The following is a 25,061-nucleotide window of genomic DNA, read 5'->3' as shown; positions in this document are numbered from 1 at the left end:
TATATATTATATATCTAATATACATAAGTATTTCAATTTACGACTAACTAACTACATCTTAAACTTAAGTATGTCTTACTACCACTCTAATACAACCTAAATTCTCATTTTCTACAATATCACATTTGTATTTGGAACTCTTTATCATTTGTATTCCAAAAATTAATAGTGCATAAATTGTTTATTCATTTATTAAATAAAATAGTATAGTTTCAAATTTGGAATGTTCCGTTAAACGACTTATCACAATGCGCAATATTATTTACTAAATATTTTAATTAGGTAAATAAGATTTAAACACTATCAATTTTCAAAAAAGCAAACACATTGAGCAGATGAGTATTTACTAAGGATTTCCCATTAGGTAACTCGATTCGTTATCATTATTTGTAATAAGTACATTGTTTAATTAATTGGGTAATTGTAAACTAAAAACGAAAAGAAAAACTATTTCACTATTTTGCATACTAATCTCTTCCTATGTACCTACTGGCATTATCTATTAGTTAATAGTAAGATATAACAGATTGAGTAGAACGTTTTAATAGAATTTTGTATTTGGGCTTTCGTTCAGTAAGTGTGCGTTTTTGTTTATTTCATTTGTTATTAGACATAATGGGGTAACAAAAAACACATAAGGGACGTTTGGCAAATGTAAAACTAAAACGGCACTCTGCTTGAAACGACGCTTGTCTTTTTAAATTCACTCTGACACACACGAATAAAACGGTGAGCAATATGGTAGTAGAGGGGGGAGTGCTAAGCCTTAGAGACAGGACGAAAGGGGTCGACAAGTTACGAGACTATCCGAATGAAGCGTCGTCCCATGCAAGAGCGTCGTTCCGTCTTGCCAAGCCCCTAGACGTGTTAAACGATCTGGTTTGGTTTTGGCTTTCTTATGAAAATTAAAGGCAAGCTTTAATAACTATAGGGGTTGTTGTGCCTTTTAAATACGTGGTACAAATTATTTTCCTATTCGTTGTAGGCAATCAAAACAAATCAAAAGCACATCCATCTGTTCTAATCTTTAGACTTGTAATTTGCCTTATATTATACAGAAATAGCAATATAACAATATTTTATAGTTTGTTTACCTTATTTGTTTTTTTTTAATACTTGAAAGTTGCCATTTGAATTTTATTTCGACTACTATATGGCAAATATACGATAAATTATATATAAATTTATCTATCCATTATGTACATACAATATGTGGGTAATAAGAGACAAAATAGTTTATCTATTAATATATAAGTTATATAAAATAATGGACATGAAATTATGTTTTTTCTGGTGTTTATTTAAAAGTATGTCCACGTACCTATGGAATGCTAAAATATTTGGAAGACGTATGACAATAAATTAATAAAATTCTAAACTGCAAAGCGCATCATTTAAGAACAAAGTGGAATTCTAATGCCTATCTGACTATTATGTAGAATGAAGAAATTAAATTGTATTAGAAAATTAAAAAAATAAATTTCACCGTAGTACATCGGTATTACAGGCATCAAAAACTATAATTTGTTTAATACTAAACGTAGGCAAAAAAAACAGTGTACACATGTTAAGGTGTGACGATGAGAAGAAACTTTCTCATTTTAACTTTTTAGATATATACCTAATAAGTCTTCAAAAACATTTTCAAAGATAAGACAAATAATAGGGGAAAATATTAAATCTTTTCAAAATTATTTTGTTATATAAGCTTTGGAAATTGAAAATTAATGGGCCTCGCCTTAATCCCTGAATTAAAAGGGCTCATCTTTGAAGACAATTCAATCATTCATCGAGTCGAAGAAAAAAGTTGTTTTTCCGACTCACCCCCAAGAATCCAAGTTAAGTGGTACATTAGAGAAAAAGAATTTTATTGCAAATAAAAAAGGTACTTTGTTACCTTAAAAATATACTACAAGGGTCATAGATATAAGAATTGGGGATTGCACCCAGTTTTAGCCCTGCAATCACACCTCGAACAGTAATGTGCACTGTAGATGTAGATAAAAAAATTTCCTGATGCAAGATGCCGAAAAATAAACTTAAATAATCAGTCTTTCGTTAATTTAGACAGCATAAGATGTCTCTCTGGTAAGAACAGCGATATTTATACCATAATAAAAGCTCAAAAAAAAAAAAACATAACGAAGGTTGTTCACCAATCAACCATCATTCATCGTTTTATATAATAAATCGAAAAATAAATAATTTATTTATAGATTATTTAGTTGTCCTATAGACATAAAAAACATATTTATATCAAGCGCCCGTAACAAACAAACAGACAGACTTTTTGTTCACTCGAATAAAATTAATTATATTAAAACTCTCTTTCCCTATTCTAAAGCAATTCTTATTTAGTATATATGGGTATAATTGTATATGTTTAAGTACTAGCTATGGTAATCGAATTGGATAAGACAAGACAGTTCACATCTTTAAATAGAAAAATGACTTTCAGATATGCACCGTTGCAAAAATTTTGGTGGTGTGGTGGTTCATCGAACAAAGTGTTTTCATTCGTCTGGTTCATATTCACTATGTCTTTTGTGTTTTTGGACACAACGTAGCGTGTAATCTATTGAATCGAATTTCACCCTAATTTATAAATTACACACACATCTACATATGTTTAGACTTTAGAACGAGACAAGTATACATGAAAAAGGCAGAAGTTAATAGCAATAGTATATTTTGTATATTTTGGGCTTTCCCAGCCCCATGTACCTAGTGTCTGACTATTAAATGTCTAGATGATGGGACCATAGGTCAGGGTGAAGGTGTGTGGTACACTAAAAAAGCATTTGTAGGTAAAGGCGGAGAAGTAAAGGCACAAGGGATGGACGTGAAAAACTAGATACTGGTTAGCTTCTTTTCCAGTATTTAATTTTCACCACCATTCCTCTGACTGGCCTCTCCCCATCTCAACTTTGTAACTACCAAAAAAAAGTCATCCAACCTCTGATCTCTTTTTACCCTCCCTAATGCCTCCCACTAACGATCTCATCACCTAGACATTTACCTTAATTTTTTTCAGCAATAATAATAATCAAAAGTAAATGTCCAGATAATGGGGCCATCAGTCGGGGGGGAAGGATGAGGATGACTTTGTAGAACACTAACAAAGCTTTTGTAGGTAAGGATGGAGAGGTAAAGACACAATGGGAGGACATAGAAAGTAGAATATCAGTTAGATTACATTGGTTTCTTTTCCAGTATTCAATTTTTCACCACAGACCTCCTCCCCGTCCCAATGTTTTAACTTTTAAAAAGGAGTCATCCAATCTCTGATCTCTCTTTGCCCCCTCTACTGCCTCCCACTAATGATCTCATCACCTAGACATTTACATTAACTTTTTTCAGCAATAATAATCAAAAGTAAATGTCTAGATAATGGGGCCATCAGTCGGGGGGAGGGGGGGGAAGGATGAGGATGACTTTGTAGAACACTAACAAAGTTTTTGTAGGTAAGGGCGGCAAGGTAAAGGCACAAGGGGAGGACGTGGAAAGCAAAATATAGGTTAGATTACATTGGTTTCTTTTCTAGTATTCAATTTTTCACCATTATCCCCCTGACTGACCTCCTCCCCGTCCCAATGTTTTAACTTTTAAAAAGGAGTCATCCAACCATTGATCTCCTTTTGCCCCCTCTTCTGCCTTCCACTAACGATCTTATCACCTAGACATTTACCTTTATTTTTCTTCAGTAATAACCGAAGGTAAATGTCAGGTGATAGGACCATCAGTTGATGGGGGGGGGAGGAAGATGACTCTATAGAAGGTCGATTCTAGTATTCAATGATTCAGTTCCTCCCTCTGAGCGACTACCTCCCAGTCCCAAATCTTTAAGTAACAAATGGAGTCATTAGACCTGTCTCTACACCCCCTACCACCTCCCACCAATGGTCTCATCATCCAGATATCTACAGTCGTCCCTTATTTATTTAAAAAGTATAATGTATACCTCTGTAAAAAGGTTTAAGTGTTGCTTTAACAACGGCTAGGTAGTTTCCTTTTCCTTCTCATCGTTTGCATAAAATTGCATATACTAAAATATATTAAAAACAATATATACCGATCAGGTCTCAAATTCTCTTATCTGACTTCGTTTTTAATGTAAAAACTTAAATCTATACTTCCGAGAAGAGAATCGCTGCTGCTCTGTTAGCGCGTGTTCATGTACGGATTGTCCTGCGACAGTTCGAGGTTCTGCTGGAATACCGAATTGTTGTTTTGTTCGCTATTCGGTTCGCTTATCGTCGTCTCCGACTCCACTTGGTCTTTATCATCAGGCGCATCCTGAAATCTGAAATAGGAAATACAAATAATCTCAAGTCCGGTCCTGGTTACCACACCGTGCCCTCAATTCCGCCTAAATTGTTCTTTACAATAATCAAAATTTATCATCAGGATCATCCTGAAATCTGAAATGGGAAATATAAATAATCTCAAGTCCGGTCCTGATTACCACACCGTTCCCTCAATTCCTCCCAAATTATTATCAACAACAGTCAAAATTGTAGCATATAATGACATAACTATTCGAAGATAATACTTTAAATAACATTGAATACCACATCAGAATCGCCAGTGGTTCTTGAGTGTTGTGCGAACAAAAATACACATTAATTTTACAAAAATCGATAAGAAAATGTTCGTCTACAAAAGTGACACCTAGCTAGAACGATTCCTCATTCTTGGAAACCCCTGTGTCGCAAATTTCATTAAAATCGGACCATTTAAAGTGTAGTAGTGTTCTCAAAACGAATTTATCGCGCGATTAAACCATGCGCGCACGTGTGTGATTACCTAGCGTCCATCTTACCGCGCGTAAAGATACCTTGCCGCCGCGCGCGTAGATTAAGCTTTGCCGCGCGTGTGGCAGTGTTGCCGCGACATCGTTTAAGTTATCGCGGCGAAATAAAAAGGAAATAAAGCAGAAATAAGCGAGAATAAGACTTACGTGTAATGTTTTTCTTCTCCTCTCATCTCACATATGACATTCGTTAAGGCCATTATGTAATTTTTCGCCAGTGTAAGCGTTTCTATTTTGGAAAGCTTCCTTTCCATTTTTATGTGTGGAATTACCTCCCTAAGTTGCTGGAAAATTAATAGGAAAACCTTTATCAGCTTGTGTCAACAATTTAGAGAAATATTGGAAATAAATTACCCGGAAGTGAGACACGCTAAAAAGGGAAAGTCCCTACTTGTCAGTCTCGGTGGTATTTACGCATTTAGAATTGAATATTATTAGTAATTATTTATAAAACAAACTTTTCCTTTTACCTCGAATGCATCGTTGAGTGAATGCATCCTCATTCTTTCTCTTTCGTTGCTTTCGAGCCTTCGGAGATTTCTTTCTCGTGCACTGATGCCAGTTTTACGTCTTCGACCCGTTGTCGTGGTACCGCCGATGGATCCGCTGCTTGTGCTGCTGCCTGGGCGAATTAAAAAGATAATCTTGTTAGCTTTTCATTATTCTGAAGCCTCTACGCAAACCTAATATCGTTCCAATAATTATTACCCTCATATACCCGACGAAATCCCTTATCAGACACACGATTCAACTCAAAAGCTCCTTCCAATAATAGTTAATTAAATGATTTTTCGAGAGAATTTAACTCGAATTTTGCATTAACAATTTGCCTACTAATACTCAATAATTAAGATTTTTCTTAATTTTTCGCTACTACAGCTTACATCTCGAAAATTATAGTACATGTTTGTCATAGAAATCGGTGCAGCTATCTCCTACGATGATACAACTTTCTGGGATTATGAATTATGATTAGGACATCGATTAATCTGATTTTTTAATTAAAAATCATGAATTTTGAATTTTGACGCCTTCCAGTTGAAACTAAACAATGATCAAATGCTTATATTCGATCATAGATCGGGTCTGACACTGATTGTGATTAAAATATAATTGCTAGGTGCAACTGACGCCGGCACCTTCCGTCAAAAATTGGATGGGTTCGACTAGTAGAGTCCAATTTTACAACTGTGGTTCTAACGATTTAAATAATCATCAAATTAGGTGGATATTTTCCCAGTTTAATCAAATTTTAGATAATCGAAGCAAGGAAATGCATTTAATGAATAAAAAACAGAACTTCGGAAGCCGTAATAATATTAAAACGAGGTCAAATCGCAAACTTTTCGACAACTGTTACAATAAATCAAAAAAATATATCTTCAGCGAAGACTTTTTCGTATTTAACTGTTTTATGTACATTACAGACGGCAATTTCTTTCTTTTTTGCATATGTATGTTTCACGTGGAAGTTCCGGTTAGTTACAACAGGAAATAGGTATTCATGAACTTTTGATATTTTACATGGCGTTTAGACGCGCTTTTCGTTTTATTGTTAACTATCTGCAAATGGTTAATCCTTGAAAAATTGGGAATATAAAATAAACAATTCTTTTTTACGACTTCTACAATAAACAATGCAATAAAAAACGATTAAATAACTGACAACAGTTAAAATACATACTTGGATAAATAATTTTAATTAATTTATTGACTAAGGATAACGGAATTTTATTACGTAATAAAATGAAAAACGCACTATGAATTCAGTTTTACTTTGTCACTTTCTTTCACTTAGGAATTCTATCGTTTTATTGATTTTATGTAGAATTAAATGTCAACGGCCTCAAAGGAATAGAAGCTACAAATATAGTCAAATTTCTCCAATAAACTGTTTAAATCAACCATATACGTTAATAAAATGTTCAAATTATTATATTCATCGGGTGTATCAAAAACAAGTGAAGATTGTGCAAAAAAAACGCCAAAAAAGGAAGGTTTTTTATTTTCTGCTTAGTTCTATCTCGAATACGTAAAAATTATCGATTTTTAATTGATAATACTGATTAAATGGTAACAACATCTCGGATACCTTTCTTACTTAACGTTTAAAAACAGTCAAGTAGTTCGAAAATATTGTATTAGGAGAGGAGATAGGCGTGCCAATTATGACTGCACGGGAAAAAGGGCTTAAACACAAATCTGCATACATTACAACGTTATTAAAGACCTATTTCATCGATATTTATTTAAAGAATACTTTAAATATTAATCTGCATTTTGTTTTCTCACAAAAGTTTTACGTTTTCGTTTTATACTCAATAATCCCCACATTTGTGACATACTGTACACGTATTTATGATATACATTCCCTTTTTTGTTAGCAGAAGAGGGTGAAAATGTATTAAAAATTATAATCCGACGGATCTTTGCTAGTTTAATTTTAATTTGGATTAATTTTGCCTGTTTTTGCTCTGAAAATATTCGAGTTGGTAAAAATAGAGCGGTGTTATAAAAGACATTAACGTAACTGAAGAATTCTTAATCGGTTAGAAATCTTGGAATTGGCGTCAAATGGAATTTAAATCGTGTTTTTGTTGAACTACTTTCTCCAATTTGCATAACGTACTATAGGTACCTTTACATAGTGCGCCGTTATTTGTAAAAGTTGAAAGAAATATGTTTTTAATTATTATATAATCCAGATATCGATTATTTTCCTATAAAATTCGTTGAAGGAACGGAAAGNGGGATAGAAGAATTAGTTTGATAAGGTCGTCGATAAGATTTGACATATATTTAAGATATAAATGTGAGCGAAGCCGCGGGGAAACCCTATCATGAAAAGGTACATACATTGCCAGGGGTACAGAAAGAGACGTAGGGTGCTTTTTATACAGAAACAAATACTGTTCCCGAGGGATAGAAAAAATTAGCTTTATGTAGTCGTCGATGATTTTTGATACGAATTTGGGACATCAACGAGAGCGAAGCCGTGGGTAAAACCTATCATGAAATTTGGTACATACATTGCCAGGGGTACAGGGAAGAGACATGGGGTACTTTTTATCCAGAAACAAATACTGTTCCTGAGGGATAGAAGAATTAGTTTGATAAGGTCGTCGATAAGATTTGACATATATTTAAGATATAAATGTGAGCGAAGCCGCGGGGAAACCCTATCATGAAAAGGTACATACATTGCCAGGGGTACAGAAAGAGACGTAGGGTGCTTTTTATACAGAAACAAATACTGTTCCCGAGGGATAGAAAAAATTAGCTTTATGTAGTCGTCGATGATTTTTGATACGAATTTGGGACATCAACGAGAGCGAAGCCGTGGGTAAAACCTATCATGAAATTTGGTACATACATTGCCAGGGGTACAGGGAAGAGACATGGGGTACTTTTTATCCAGAAACAAATACTGTTCCTGAGGGATAGAAGAATTAGTTTGATAAGGTCGTCGATAAGATTTGACATATATTTAAGATATAAATGTGAGCGAAGCCGCGGGGAAACCCTATCATGAAAAGGTACATACATTGCCAGGGGTACAGAAAGAGACGTAGGGTGCTTTTTATACAGAAACAAATACTGTTCCCGAGGGATAGAAAAAATTAGCTTTATGTAGTCGTCGATGATTTTTGATACGAATTTGGGACATCAACGAGAGCGAAGCCGTGGGTAAAACCTATCATGAAATTTGGTACATACATTGCCAGGGGTACAGGGAAGAGACATGGGGTACTTTTTATCCAGAAACAAATACTGTTCCTGAGGGATAGAAGAATTAGTTTGATAAGGTCGTCGATAAGATTTGACATATATTTAAGATATAAATGTGAGCGAAGCCGCGGGGAAACCCTATCATGAAAAGGTACATACATTGCCAGGGGTACAGAAAGAGACGTAGGGTGCTTTTTATACAGAAACAAATACTGTTCCCGAGGGATAGAAAAAATTAGCTTTATGTAGTCGTCGATGATTTTTGATACGAATTTGGGACATCAACGAGAGCGAAGCCGTGGGTAAAACCTATCATGAAATTTGGTACATACATTGCCAGGGGTACAGGGAAGAGACATGGGGTACTTTTTATCCAGAAACAAATACTGTTCCTGAGGGATAGAAGAATTAGTTTGATAAGGTCGTCGATAAGATTTGACATATATTTAAGATATAAATGTGAGCGAAGCCGCGGGGAAACCCTATCATGAAAAGGTACATACATTGCCAGGGGTACAGAAAGAGACGTAGGGTGCTTTTTATACAGAAACAAATACTGTTCCCGAGGGATAGAAAAAATTAGCTTTATGTAGTCGTCGATGATTTTTGATACGAATTTGGGACATCAACGAGAGCGAAGCCGTGGGTAAAACCTATCATGAAATTTGGTACATACATTGCCAGGGGTACAGGGAAGAGACATGGGGTACTTTTTATCCAGAAACAAATACTGTTCCTGAGGGATAGAAGAATTAGTTTGATAAGGTCGTCGATAAGATTTGACATATATTTAAGATATAAATGTGAGCGAAGCCGCGGGGAAACCCTATCATGAAAAGGTACATACATTGCCAGGGGTACAGAAAGAGACGTAGGGTGCTTTTTATACAGAAACAAATACTGTTCCCGAGGGATAGAAAAAATTAGCTTTATGTAGTCGTCGATGATTTTTGATACGAATTTGGGACATCAACGAGAGCGAAGCCGTGGGTAAAACCTATCATGAAATTTGGTACATACATTGCCAGGGGTACAGGGAAGAGACATGGGGTACTTTTTATCCAGAAACAAATACTGTTCCTGAGGGATAGAAGAATTAGTTTGATAAGGTCGTCGATAAGATTTGACATATATTTAAGATATAAATGTGAGCGAAGCCGCGGGGAAACCCTATCATGAAAAGGTACATACATTGCCAGGGGTACAGAAAGAGACGTAGGGTGCTTTTTATACAGAAACAAATACTGTTCCCGAGGGATAGAAAAAATTAGCTTTATGTAGTCGTCGATGATTTTTGATACGAATTTGGGACATCAACGAGAGCGAAGCCGTGGGTAAAACCTATCATGAAATTTGGTACATACATTGCCAGGGGTACAGGGAAGAGACATGGGGTACTTTTTATCCAGAAACAAATACTGTTCCTGAGGGATAGAAGAATTAGTTTGATAAGGTCGTCGATAAGATTTGACATATATTTAAGATATAAATGTGAGCGAAGCCGCGGGGAAACCCTATCATGAAAAGGTACATACATTGCCAGGGGTACAGAAAGAGACGTAGGGTGCTTTTTATACAGAAACAAATACTGTTCCCGAGGGATAGAAAAAATTAGCTTTATGTAGTCGTCGATGATTTTTGATACGAATTTGGGACATCAACGAGAGCGAAGCCGTGGGTAAAACCTATCATGAAATTTGGTACATACATTGCCAGGGGTACAGGGAAGAGACATGGGGTACTTTTTATCCAGAAACAAATACTGTTCCTGAGGGATAGAAGAATTAGTTTGATAAGGTCGTCGATAAGATTTGACATATATTTAAGATATAAATGTGAGCGAAGCCGCGGGGAAACCCTATCATGAAAAGGTACATACATTGCCAGGGGTACAGAAAGAGACGTAGGGTGCTTTTTATACAGAAACAAATACTGTTCCCGAGGGATAGAAAAAATTAGCTTTATGTAGTCGTCGATGATTTTTGATACGAATTTGGGACATCAACGAGAGCGAAGCCGTGGGTAAAACCTATCATGAAATTTGGTACATACATTGCCAGGGGTACAGGGAAGAGACATGGGGTACTTTTTATCCAGAAACAAATACTGTTCCTGAGGGATAGAAGAATTAGTTTGATAAGGTCGTCGATAAGATTTGACATATATTTAAGATATAAATGTGAGCGAAGCCGCGGGGAAACCCTATCATGAAAAGGTACATACATTGCCAGGGGTACAGAAAGAGACGTAGGGTGCTTTTTATACAGAAACAAATACTGTTCCCGAGGGATAGAAAAAATTAGCTTTATGTAGTCGTCGATGACTTTTGATACGAATTTGGGACATCAACGAGAGCGAAGCCGTGGGTAAAACCTATCATGAAATTTGGTACATACATTGCCAGGGGTATAGGGAAGAGACATAGGGTACCTTTTATCCAGAAACAAATACTGTTCCTGAGGGACAGAAGAATTAGTTTGATAAGGTCGTCGGTGATATTTGAGATATATTTAAGACATAAATGTGAGCGAAGCCGCGGGGAAACTCTATCATGAAAAGGTACATTTAATTTAATCAATTAGAGTAAATGAGCGAAATTATTGAGAGATTGCGATAGTCTGTATTATATAAAGATGTTCTATACAGTAGGGCCACTCGTTTGATCTAACTTAAAAAATCCGCCGTTTTTGCAGGCGGTCATAAATCAATTTTACGTGCGTGGCACTGTTATATACGAGGACGCTTCACAGGGTGAAGCGTGGATGGCAGGGGGATGTAAGAGCGTGGCTGACAGGTGACCCTACTGTATAAAACCTTTGGGTAAGGATATTTTGTGTACATTTAATTGTGTTCAATAAATAATTGATAATAACGAAACCGATTTGCAGTCGCTCCTTACCCAGCGGACCATTACGTTTTCTATCCTTTATTGGTAATTATCGTAATATGAAAGACAAAACATGTCGTTTCTCAATAATATTACTACTCATACATACATACATACATACATTAATTTTTGCTTGAACCACTTAGCGTAAGGAATTTTAAGGACTATTGTCTATTAAAAATGCTAAGGTTACAATTTGTTTGGCCGGTGAGAGGTAACCAGCGAGATGTTTCCCATTAAATATCCGACAGGTTCGTTTATTAATGCCTTTATCTGTAAGGTTGATCGATGAGACCGAGACTGGCGTGATAGATAGGTACATTTGTATCACACACATACCTCTAAAAGTTGTCTTACTTTTCTTTCACAATTAGACAAGTTGCTTGAAGACTTAACAAACATATAAATGCACTACATTTATGCAATTAAAAGAATTCATAAATTTTTATATGTAATGTGATTGAGAAACAGCAGAAAAATAAATGTTGTAGGTCGTCATTGAGGGAAACCGTAGGTCGTTCTAATGGGGTGGTATTTTACCGCTCGTGCGAAAGTTTTATGGAAATTGAAACAACTTTTGTGCGTTTTTTGAAATCAATTGGGCTGACACACCGACATTATTAATTGTTATGATAAAGAAAGTTGATTCTTCTATTTCTAATTATTTTTCACTACAGTAGAATGCTAGAATCCAAGAAATGCAGAAAGGAAGTTAGATAGCTGTTTATAAGATTGCAACTGAATGTTATCATATCTTTGATGTTCAAGATTAATTCTTATATATATACATGTCTTACATTCATCATTATTGCACCAGAATCTGATAAAGTTTATATCAAAAACGAAATGTTGTTGTTTGGCTTCATATGTCTAATATCTGTAAGACTTTACAGAGAGCAAGTGAAAAGTTATCAGGGATGATCATGGTTTTCATTTTAACTGTCTATTGATTATTTGTAAACAATTAGAAATAATTTCATGCAGACGGGGTTGTTACTAACAGCTAGCAATTATGTAGGTATCTAAATAACAGCTGATAATAATTAATTTGGTTTTGTTAGTCGTTATATTATTATTATCATCTCAACGCTGCCTATCGATATTTCAGACAATTTTTTCTGAGATACATATTTTAAAGATAAAATGAATTACATGTTTTCAAGATTGTTATAATATTTATATATAGTACTTATAGGCAAGGANCCTTTTATACAGAAACAAATACTGTTCCCGAGGGATAGAAAAAATTAGCTTTATGTAGTCGTCGATGATTTTTGATACGAATTTGGGACATCAACGAGAGCGAAGCCGTGGGTAAAACCTATCATGAAATTTGGTACATACATTGCCAGGGGTACAGGGAAGAGACATGGGGTACTTTTTATCCAGAAACAAATACTGTTCCTGAGGGATAGAAGAATTAGTTTGATAAGGTCGTCGATAAGATTTGACATATATTTAAGATATAAATGTGAGCGAAGCCGCGGGGAAACCCTATCATGAAAAGGTACATACATTGCCAGGGGTACAGAAAGAGACGTAGGGTGCTTTTTATACAGAAACAAATACTGTTCCCGAGGGATAGAAAAAATTAGCTTTATGTAGTCGTCGATGATTTTTGATACGAATTTGGGACATCAACGAGAGCGAAGCCGTGGGTAAAACCTATCATGAAATTTGGTACATACATTGCCAGGGGTACAGGGAAGAGACATGGGGTACTTTTTATCCAGAAACAAATACTGTTCCTGAGGGATAGAAGAATTAGTTTGATAAGGTCGTCGATAAGATTTGACATATATTTAAGATATAAATGTGAGCGAAGCCGCGGGGAAACCCTATCATGAAAAGGTACATACATTGCCAGGGGTACAGAAAGAGACGTAGGGTGCTTTTTATACAGAAACAAATACTGTTCCCGAGGGATAGAAAAAATTAGCTTTATGTAGTCGTCGATGATTTTTGATACGAATTTGGGACATCAACGAGAGCGAAGCCGTGGGTAAAACCTATCATGAAATTTGGTACATACATTGCCAGGGGTACAGGGAAGAGACATGGGGTACTTTTTATCCAGAAACAAATACTGTTCCTGAGGGATAGAAGAATTAGTTTGATAAGGTCGTCGATAAGATTTGACATATATTTAAGATATAAATGTGAGCGAAGCCGCGGGGAAACCCTATCATGAAAAGGTACATACATTGCCAGGGGTACAGAAAGAGACGTAGGGTGCTTTTTATACAGAAACAAATACTGTTCCCGAGGGATAGAAAAAATTAGCTTTATGTAGTCGTCGATGATTTTTGATACGAATTTGGGACATCAACGAGAGCGAAGCCGTGGGTAAAACCTATCATGAAATTTGGTACATACATTGCCAGGGGTACAGGGAAGAGACATGGGGTACTTTTTATCCAGAAACAAATACTGTTCCTGAGGGACAGAAGAATTAGTTTGATATGGTCGTCGATAAGATTTGACATATATTTAAGACATAAATGTGAGCGAAGCCGCGGGGAAACCCTATCATGAAAAGGTACATACATTGCCAGGGGCACAGAAAAGGACATTGGGTACATTTAATCCAGAAACAAATACTGTTCCCGAGGGATAGAAAAAAATGGCTCTATGTAGTCGTCGATGATTTTGGACACGTATTTAGGACGAAGCTGCGGGTAAAACCTAGTGTAATATAATTTAAACCAACCATACCAGTTGCTTTTCTTTTTACCATTCACCTCGTTCTTATTTTTGACTCATTAGAGTAATATACAGTCTAAGTTAATCCAGAATCTATAAGTTTTAGAAAGGTGAATGAATTTTTAAAATTGATTAACGACTTTCTGAAATTATTCCGTACAGATAGGCACTTGAACCTATTTAGTTACTTTCTTTTTTTGTTAAAATGGCTTCCAATAGTGTTTTTTATTAGAACGAATAATAGTTAAATACTTTTATTAGTATTTATTATGTATACATATATATAATCTCAATCGGAGGCATCATCTTTTGAAAAAATTATCATCTCAACGCTGCCTATCGATATTTCAGACAATTTTTTCTGAGATACATATTTTAAAGATAAAATGAATTACATGTTTTCAAGATTGTTNCTACTGCGTAGAATTAATTGGAATTTTTTACACACAAGCCTTGCTATATGAGCTCTCAAAGCATGTAAAAATTATACGGCTTAAATGTGAAGTTGGGTGCAAAAGAATACAATTAACCTCTGTTGGGAAAAAACGAAATGACTTTCCGAACAACCCTATAGGTTTTCATCATCATCATAAAGTCGTCAGTCCTAAGACTGGTTGGACACGCACCTCCACTCTTTTCTATCCTGAGCTAATCTTCGCATTTCCCCAAAACTAGAACAACATATATCCTTAACCATTTGCGAACAGTTATCTAATCTAGGTCTACCTCTACCTCTCCTAACTCCTGTTTCTGTCTCTAATATGTCTCTGACTAGACCTTCATGCCTGAGAAGGTGTCCTACCAACCTATCTCGCCTATTTTTTATTGANAACCTATCATGAAATTTGGTACATACATTGCCAGGGGTACAGGGAAGAGACATGGGGTACTTTTTATCCAGAAACAAATACTGTTCCTGAGGGATAGAAGAATTAGTTTGATAAGGTCGTCGATAAGATTTGACATATATTTAAGATATAAATGTGAGCGAAGCCGCGGGGAAACCCTATCATGAAAAGGTACATACATTGCCAGGGGTACAGAAAGAGACGTAGGGTGCTTTTTATACAGAAACAAATACTGTTCCCGAGGGATAGAAAAAATTAGCTTTATGTAGTCGTCGATGATTTTTGATACGAATTTGGGACATCAACGAGAGCGAAGCCGTGGGTAAAACCTATCATGAAATTTGGTACATACATTGCCAGGGGTACAGGGAAGAGACATGGGGTACTTTTTATCCAGAAACAAATACTGTTCCTGAGGGATAGAAGAATTAGTTTGATAAGGTCGTCGATAAGATTTGACATATATTTAAGATATAAATGTGAGCGAAGCCGCGGGGAAACCCTATCATGAAAAGGTACATACATTGCCAGGGGTACAGAAAGAGACGTAGGGTGCTTTTTATACAGAAACAAATACTGTTCCCGAGGGATAGAAAAAATTAGCTTTATGTAGTCGTCGATGATTTTTGATACGAATTTGGGACATCAACGAGAGCGAAGCCGTGGGTAAAACCTATCATGAAATTTGGTACATACATTGCCAGGGGTACAGGGAAGAGACATGGGGTACTTTTTATCCAGAAACAAATACTGTTCCTGAGGGATAGAAGAATTAGTTTGATAAGGTCGTCGATAAGATTTGACATATATTTAAGATATAAATGTGAGCGAAGCCGCGGGGAAACCCTATCATGAAAAGGTACATACATTGCCAGGGGTACAGAAAGAGACGTAGGGTGCTTTTTATACAGAAACAAATACTGTTCCCGAGGGATAGAAAAAATTAGCTTTATGTAGTCGTCGATGATTTTTGATACGAATTTGGGACATCAACGAGAGCGAAGCCGTGGGTAAAACCTATCATGAAATTTGGTACATACATTGCCAGGGGTACAGGGAAGAGACATGGGGTACTTTTTATCCAGAAACAAATACTGTTCCTGAGGGATAGAAGAATTAGTTTGATAAGGTCGTCGATAAGATTTGACATATATTTAAGATATAAATGTGAGCGAAGCCGCGGGGAAACCCTATCATGAAAAGGTACATACATTGCCAGGGGTACAGAAAGAGACGTAGGGTGCTTTTTATACAGAAACAAATACTGTTCCCGAGGGATAGAAAAAATTAGCTTTATGTAGTCGTCGATGATTTTTGATACGAATTTGGGACATCAACGAGAGCGAAGCCGTGGGTAAAACCTATCATGAAATTTGGTACATACATTGCCAGGGGTACAGGGAAGAGACATGGGGTACTTTTTATCCAGAAACAAATACTGTTCCTGAGGGATAGAAGAATTAGTTTGATAAGGTCGTCGATAAGATTTGACATATATTTAAGATATAAATGTGAGCGAAGCCGCGGGGAAACCCTATCATGAAAAGGTACATACATTGCCAGGGGTACAGAAAGAGACGTAGGGTGCTTTTTATACAGAAACAAATACTGTTCCCGAGGGATAGAAAAAATTAGCTTTATGTAGTCGTCGATGATTTTTGATACGAATTTGGGACATCAACGAGAGCGAAGCCGTGGGTAAAACCTATCATGAAATTTGGTACATACATTGCCAGGGGTACAGGGAAGAGACATGGGGTACTTTTTATCCAGAAACAAATACTGTTCCTGAGGGATAGAAGAATTAGTTTGATAAGGTCGTCGATAAGATTTGACATATATTTAAGATATAAATGTGAGCGAAGCCGCGGGGAAACCCTATCATGAAAAGGTACATACATTGCCAGGGGTACAGAAAGAGACGTAGGGTGCTTTTTATACAGAAACAAATACTGTTCCCGAGGGATAGAAAAAATTAGCTTTATGTAGTCGTCGATGATTTTTGATACGAATTTGGGACATCAACGAGAGCGAAGCCGTGGGTAAAACCTATCATGAAATTTGGTACATACATTGCCAGGGGTACAGGGAAGAGACATGGGGTACTTTTTATCCAGAAACAAATACTGTTCCTGAGGGATAGAAGAATTAGTTTGATAAGGTCGTCGATAAGATTTGACATATATTTAAGATATAAATGTGAGCGAAGCCGCGGGGAAACCCTATCATGAAAAGGTACATACATTGCCAGGGGTACAGAAAGAGACGTAGGGTGCTTTTTATACAGAAACAAATACTGTTCCCGAGGGATAGAAAAAATTAGCTTTATGTAGTCGTCGATGATTTTTGATACGAATTTGGGACATCAACGAGAGCGAAGCCGTGGGTAAAACCTATCATGAAATTTGGTACATACATTGCCAGGGGTACAGGGAAGAGACATGGGGTACTTTTTATCCAGAAACAAATACTGTTCCTGAGGGATAGAAGAATTAGTTTGATAAGGTCGTCGATAAGATTTGACATATATTTAAGATATAAATGTGAGCGAAGCCGCGGGGAAACCCTATCATGAAAAGGTACATACATTGCCAGGGGTACAGAAAGAGACGTAGGGTGCTTTTTATACAGAAACAAATACTGTTCCCGAGGGATAGAAAAAATTAGCTTTATGTAGTCGTCGATGATTTTTGATACGAATTTGGGACATCAACGAGAGCGAAGCCGTGGGTAAAACCTATCATGAAATTTGGTACATACATTGCCAGGGGTACAGGGAAGAGACATGGGGTACTTTTTATCCAGAAACAAATACTGTTCCTGAGGGATAGAAGAATTAGTTTGATAAGGTCGTCGATAAGATTTGACATATATTTAAGATATAAATGTGAGCGAAGCCGCGGGGAAACCCTATCATGAAAAGGTACATACATTGCCAGGGGTACAGAAAGAGACGTAGGGTGCTTTTTATACAGAAACAAATACTGTTCCCGAGGGATAGAAAAAATTAGCTTTATGTAGTCGTCGATGATTTTTGATACGAATTTGGGACATCAACGAGAGCGAAGCCGTGGGTAAAACCTATCATGAAATTTGGTACATACATTGCCAGGGGTACAGGGAAGAGACATGGGGTACTTTTTATCCAGAAACAAATACTGTTCCTGAGGGATAGAAGAATTAGTTTGATAAGGTCGTCGATAAGATTTGACATATATTTAAGATATAAATGTGAGCGAAGCCGCGGGGAAACCCTATCATGAAAAGGTACATACATTGCCAGGGGTACAGAAAGAGACGTAGGGTGCTTTTTATACAGAAACAAATACTGTTCCCGAGGGATAGAAAAAATTAGCTTTATGTAGTCGTCGATGATTTTTGATACGAATTTGGGACATCAACGAGAGCGAAGCCGTGGGTAAAACCTATCATGAAATTTGGTACATACATTGCCAGGGGTACAGGGAAGAGACATGGGGTACTTTTTATCCAGAAACAAATACTGTTCCTGAGGGATAGAAGAATTAGTTTGATAAGGTCGTCGATAAGATTTGACATATATTTAAGATATAAATGTGAGCGAAGCCGCGGGGAAACCCTATCATGAAAAGGTACATACATTGCCAGGGGTACAGAAAGAGACGTAGGGTGCTTTTTATACAGAAACAAATACTGTTCCCGAGGGATAGAAAAAATTAGCTTTATGTAGTCGTCGATGATTTTTGATACGAATTTGGGACATCAACGAGAGCGAAGCCGTGGGTAAAACCTATCATGAAATTTGGTACATACATTGCCAGGGGTACAGGGAAGAGACATGGGGTACTTTTTATCCAGAAACAAATACTGTTCCTGAGGGATAGAAGAATTAGTTTGATAAGGTCGTCGATAAGATTTGACATATATTTAAGATATAAATGTGAGCGAAGCCGCGGGGAAACCCTATCATGAAAAGGTACATACATTGCCAGGGGTACAGAAAGAGACGTAGGGTGCTTTTTATACAGAAACAAATACTGTTCCCGAGGGATAGAAAAAATTAGCTTTATGTAGTCGTCGATGATTTTTGATACGAATTTGGGACATCAACGAGAGCGAAGCCGTGGGTAAAACCTATCATGAAATTTGGTACATACATTGCCAGGGGTACAGGGAAGAGACATGGGGTACTTTTTATCCAGAAACAAATACTGTTCCTGAGGGACAGAAGAATTAGTTTGATATGGTCGTCGATAAGATTTGACATATATTTAAGACATAAATGTGAGCGAAGCCGCGGGGAAACCCTATCATGAAAAGGTACATACATTGCCAGGGGCACAGAAAAGGACATTGGGTACATTTAATCCAGAAACAAATACTGTTCCCGAGGGATAGAAAAAAATGGCTCTATGTAGTCGTCGATGATTTTGGACACGTATTTAGGACGAAGCTGCGGGTAAAACCTAGTGTAATATAATTTAAACCAACCATACCAGTTGCTTTTCTTTTTACCATTCACCTCGTTCTTATTTTTGACTCATTAGAGTAATATACAGTCTAAGTTAATCCAGAATCTATAAGTTTTAGAAAGGTGAATGAATTTTTAAAATTGATTAACGACTTTCTGAAATTATTCCGTATAGATAGGCACTTGAACCTATTTAGTTACTTTCTTTTTTTGTTAAAATGGCTTCCAATAGTGTCTTTTTTAGAACGAATAATATTAAAATACTTTTATTAGTATTTATTATGTATACATATATATAATCTCAATCGGAGGCATCATCTTTTGAAAAACACGTCCTGGTATAGGGAAAATGGTACAAATACCTTTAACCATCTTTTCATATAAATAATTAAATAACTTCAAAATTGGTAGAAATCTGTTACAGTAAGTACATTCAATTATTTATACAATCAGTAATTAAGAATTGGGTATCTAATTATGACTAGAGAATTATTTACAACTGAATCTATTTTAGTGGTCTTTTCTTTTCAGTTTCTTCTTTGAAGCATTCATTACGTCAAAGGTAAACCCGTTAAATAATTCTGTAATAATTTCATTTCAACTGGAACTGTTACATACTGGTAAGGAAAAAGTTTACCGAACATAGAAACTACAAATTTTGAAGAAAAAGGTAGTATTCCTCAAAAGTTTTAAATATTATCTATTGGACTTACGTTATTTTATTATTTATATCAAAAGATGGCCGAAAGCATTTGTAGAAATTTTCAAAAGACGATGCTGTTCTTTGATGATTGTATCTACCAGTGTATAATATCTATGTGTTTATATCTATCTATCTATCTCACCTTTGGAAGGTCGTATCTTTACTGCAACTTGAAAACTTTACAACTTTTCTGTCACAAAACCATTCACTTAAAGTTATCAAAACTCGAGCGTCGTGTTAAGCATGTTACACTTGTCTGTTAAATACGAAAGTTACTATATAACAACGTGTTTCGGTATCTCGACGAAACTTTAATATAATAATAATAGATAGAACTTTTGGAGTTAGTTTATCGTATCAATTTCGGTGCGAACAAGTTATTATTAGGACTACATTTCACCATTGCGCCTTTCTAAAGTCTTTAGTAAAAGCAACAAAATAGCGGTCTACAAGAACACGTGGAGGGGACGAGAACAAGAAGGAGAAAGGCTACTGTGATTGTGATACCATCGACTTAATTATACGAGGATTTATCAACAACAAAACACAAGCCACTAAAATGGATACAATGAAACTAATGTTCAGCATAGGCGTGTGTCTAACGGTAATCGGTGTGGCTGTCTCCTCTGATGATACAACGTACTGGAATTCTGTAGGCGAAGCATCTTATTACAAAATGTGACTACTTTGGATATCAAGGGTTTTGTCGAGAATTTCTACGTGTCGGGTGAGTTTTTAAATTTCTGTATTTAATCTATAATATATTTGGTACTCATGCTGAGACGCAAAGCTGCCAGGCCTACCGTTATCATGTACGATGTACTAATGACTAATGTGTAACATTAATTTAAGGCAGAAAATGCTCGCATTATTTGAAGTGCTTTGCCATATTTAAAGTGCAAATCTGACGAATATGAACAAGCTCAGCTAGTAAAAATAATATTATTTTATTAAGGGCATAAAAACAGAAGGATGTTTCCTATAATAACCTGAAAATATGAATGGTTTAGGTTAAAGAAAAACGTTGAATTTAACTGAATACATAGTAATGCTTCATTCGGAGTTATGGTCAGTTCACTTAGAGAAAGGTACACGATGTTAGATCGATGTACAGTCTATTTCAATTTGTTAGAATTGTGACCTTGAAGAAATTGCGCGAAGATAGAAAGAATACACACCAGGCGTGAGCAAGACAGAAATAGTTGGAACAAGCAGAGCTCTCGATGGGCGGTCTTAGGAGATCGGCTAGAACTGTACAGTACTGGACGAAAATGTTTATGAAACAAAAATGTATATAAATTAACAATAGAAAACAAAGCAAAAGTTTTATAGGTGTGTAGAACTTTAAGTTAATTCACTTGTTATTATTTTTGGCTAAATATGCTTTTAAATAAAGCATATTCTTAAATTTTAACGAGGCAGTTTAAATAANTGACTAGACCTTCATGCCTGAGAAGGTGTCCTACCAACCTATCTCGCCTATTTTTTATTGACTTCCATAGAGTCCTCTGTTCTCCTATTCTTTCTAAAACCTCTTCATTTTTAACCTTTTCTACCCAGGTTATCCTCATCATCCGCCTATAACACCATATTTCGAACGCTTCTAACCTTTTCTTTTCCGCCGCGCCCACTGTCCATGTTTCGCACCCGTACAAGCATACACCTTTAACAAGCTTTTTTATATCTTTTACAAATGTAATTTATTTTTAAATAGATAAATACCCCAATTATTTCGTTATTTGTGATTAAATAGCTTGCTAATAGTTTAGAACTAATTCACTGATTATTTTTTTATCGTTCGTCAGTTCAATTCTGTTTAGTATTCCAACTACGCTGTTTCCAATTCTTTCAATTCTTCTTTCAAAGCCTTTTTAAGCGCATTCTTTTAACGGTCAAATGCTACTTAACACTCACCACTACTACATACATATTAGATTAGGCAAACTAAATTAATACCGTTAATCCAAGTAGAAAGTATTTATAATATGTTTCGTGTAACAAATACGTAGAAAAAAAAAACGTTATTACTTAACCAGTTTTATAAAAATTATGGAAAGTACATGATTTTGTAATAAAAACTGAAAGAATTTGTTTCACTGCTTCGATCAGGAAACAGCTCGAATATAGACTAGAAAGATAGAGGGGAAATTTTTGGAATTTATGAAAAAAAAAAATTAATCCCAAATGTAGGATTTGTTTTGATAATTATTATCGATAGTTTTCCGCTAATGCAGGACCCTACAACATTTCTTTGTTGCACTTTCGGAGACCTATACTAGAGCCTGTTAAATCTTGCAGAAATCCTAAAATATTTTGATTAAGACCCGACTGATTTTAATAAAGCATACCTAGAAACGATCCCCCGAATATAGACTTTCGAACTATCTAAACTACTTCAAAATCTGATGGTTATTTTTTCCGTAATCAGTAAGAAAATTAAAAGATGGAGAGAGTCTATCAAAGATTGCACTGTATACCCAACAGATAGCAGCACTGCAGAATTGTAATTCATGTAAAGTTCGACAGACGGCAGCACGTTGAGTATTTGAGGTTATGAAAGATGGCCAGAGCTGCAGCACTGTATTGTAATTCATATTACATTCAACGGATGGCAGCATGTTATTGATTCAATTTTCTTAATTATATTAATTTTCAAATTGTCGTAACCACTGTCACGAAATATTAATTAACACAAGGGTTAGTTTTCACTGAAGGTTCCCCCATCTGATACAGACTATCGTATTCTTTCAATAATTTTACGATTTAGGTAGACTAAAAGATGGCTTACCCCCTATCCTCCTCCTTGCCATTTTCTTCCCCGTAGCTTCGTCACTACTGGACTCTGTTAGATCTTCCGTCCTGCTATTCGATTTTCCTGTGTCCATGTCTTCTACTTCAACGTCTTCATCCTCTTCCTGCCAAGGAGCCGACAGCTCAATAGACCTCATTCTGGCTGAAAAAGAAACGTTGCATTTTAGAAGCGTCTTCGGGCCCCCGTTACGGACAATGTAAATATTATGGTTTTTTCAACGTCTTTAGTTTATTGATTGCAAATATTTTGAAACGGTCGCCAATAATTTGTCGCTAATAAAATATCCGTGCGTATATATTGCAAGGTCGTTAAAATTTGCTTTAGTAAACAAGATCATTTGTAACACATACAAAAATGTAAAGTTTAGACTTTAGACATGACAGAAACTTTGTTTTATTTTTAAATAATTCAGTTCGAAATTGGTAAAAGTTTTGCAAAAAATACACACGCGGAAAATTGCCCATACAAATATTAATTTGGGAATTGCCAAATAATTAATAAATGATAATGATCAAATGAGTTTATAAAGTTTTAGATTTTAGAAGATTTGTCTATTCTTAATTTTTCACTCCAATCCAAAATTAAAGAAAAATATCTAATGACACATGTATTTTAGTGATTCTACCATTGTTGGTAGTAAAAACAACTGTGACAAGTTGATGGATACGAACCAACGCCATATTGAGGGAGTGAGTATCTTTCAGTATACCGATATTTTAAGCAAAGATTATTTAATATAAATTAGGCGTATTTTAATTTAATTTAATCAATTAGAGTAAATGAGCGAAATTATTGAGAGATTGCGATAGTCTGTATTATATAAAGATGTTCTATACAGTAGGGCCACTCGTTTGATCTAACTTAAAAAATCCGCCGTTTTTGCAGGCGGTCATAAATCAATTTTACGTGCGTGGCACTGTTATATACGAGGACGCTTCACAGGGTGAAGCGTGGATGGCAGGGGGATGTAAGAGCGTGGCTGACAGGTGACCCTACTGTATAAAACCTTTGGGTAAGGATATTTTGTGTACATTTAATTGTGTTCAATAAATAATTGATAATAACGAAACCGATTTGCAGTCGCTCCTTACCCAGCGGACCATTACGTTTTCTATCCTTTATTGGTAATTATCGTAATATGAAAGACAAAACATGTCGTTTCTCAATAATATTACTACTCATACATACATACATACATTAATTTTTGCTTGAACCACTTAGCGTAAGGTATTTTAAGGACTATTGTCTATTAAAAATGCTAAGGTTACAATTTGTTTGGCCGGTGAGAGGTAACCAGCGAGATGTTTCCCATTAAATATCCGACAGGTTCGTTTATTAATGCCTTTATCTGTAAGGTTGATCGATGAGACCGAGACTGGCGTGATAGATAGGTACATTTGTATCACACACATACCTCTAAAAGTTGTCTTACTTTTCTTTCACAATTAGACAAGTTGCTTGAAGACTTAACAAACATATAAATGCACTACATTTATGCAATTAAAAGAATTCATAAATTTTTATATGTAATGTGATTGAGAAACAGCAGAAAAATAAATGTTGTAGGTCGTCATTGAGGGAAACCGTAGGTCGTTCTAATGGGGTGGTATTTTACCGCTCGTGCGAAAGTTTTATGGAAATTGAAACAACTTTTGTGCGTTTTTTGAAATCAATTGGGCTGACACACCGACATTATTAATTGTTATGATAAAGAAAGTTGATTCTTCTATTTCTAATTATTTTTCACTACAGTAGAATGCTAGAATCCAAGAAATGCAGAAAGGAAGTTAGATAGCTGTTTATAAGATTGCAACTGAATGTTATCATATCTTTGATGTTCAAGATTAATTCTTATATATATACATGTCTTACATTCATCATTATTGCACCAGAATCTGATAAAGTTTATATCAAAAACGAAATGTTGTTGTTAGGCTTCATATGTCTAATATCTGTAAGACTTTACAGAGAGGAAGTGAAAAGTTATCAGGGATGATCATGGTTTTCATTTTAACTGTCTATTGATTATTTGTAAACAATTAGAAATAATTTCATGCAGACGGGGTTGTTACTAACAGCTAGCAATTATGTAGGTATCTAAATAACAGCTGATAAT

At 35.6% G+C, this 25,061-nt stretch overlaps 1 protein-coding gene across 3 annotated transcripts in view; it reads right to left on the bottom strand.

Moving 5' to 3' along the window:
• Window positions 1-2,382: 2,382 nt before the first annotated feature.
• The window catches only part of LOC108736124 (protein dimmed-like), a 51,748-nt gene continuing 29,069 nt past the window's right edge, over window positions 2,383-25,061 (bottom strand). For 2 of the 3 annotated variants that reach the window (XM_018468423.1, XM_018468424.1), the window contains 4 exons: window positions 22,922-23,086; window positions 5,284-5,435; window positions 4,961-5,097; window positions 2,383-4,303 (listed from right to left, as the gene is read on the bottom strand). In XM_018468423.1, the coding sequence (XP_018323925.1) occupies window positions 4,162-4,303; window positions 4,961-5,097; window positions 5,284-5,435; window positions 22,922-23,081 (591 nt within the window). In that variant the 5' untranslated portion in view covers window positions 23,082-23,086 and the 3' untranslated portion in view covers window positions 2,383-4,161. Of the gene's footprint in view, window positions 4,304-4,338; window positions 4,422-4,960; window positions 5,098-5,283; window positions 5,436-22,921; window positions 23,087-25,061 lie in introns of those variants that run through there. The other variant, XM_018468425.1, reaches the window with a different exon arrangement.

Source organism: Agrilus planipennis, unplaced genomic scaffold (genome assembly GCF_000699045.2).
Source record: "Agrilus planipennis isolate EAB-ADULT unplaced genomic scaffold, Apla_2.0 scaffold8, whole genome shotgun sequence".
In the NCBI taxonomy this organism is placed as follows: Eukaryota; Metazoa; Arthropoda; class Insecta; order Coleoptera; family Buprestidae; genus Agrilus; species Agrilus planipennis.
This window is presented reverse-complemented; position numbering and strand designations above follow the sequence as displayed.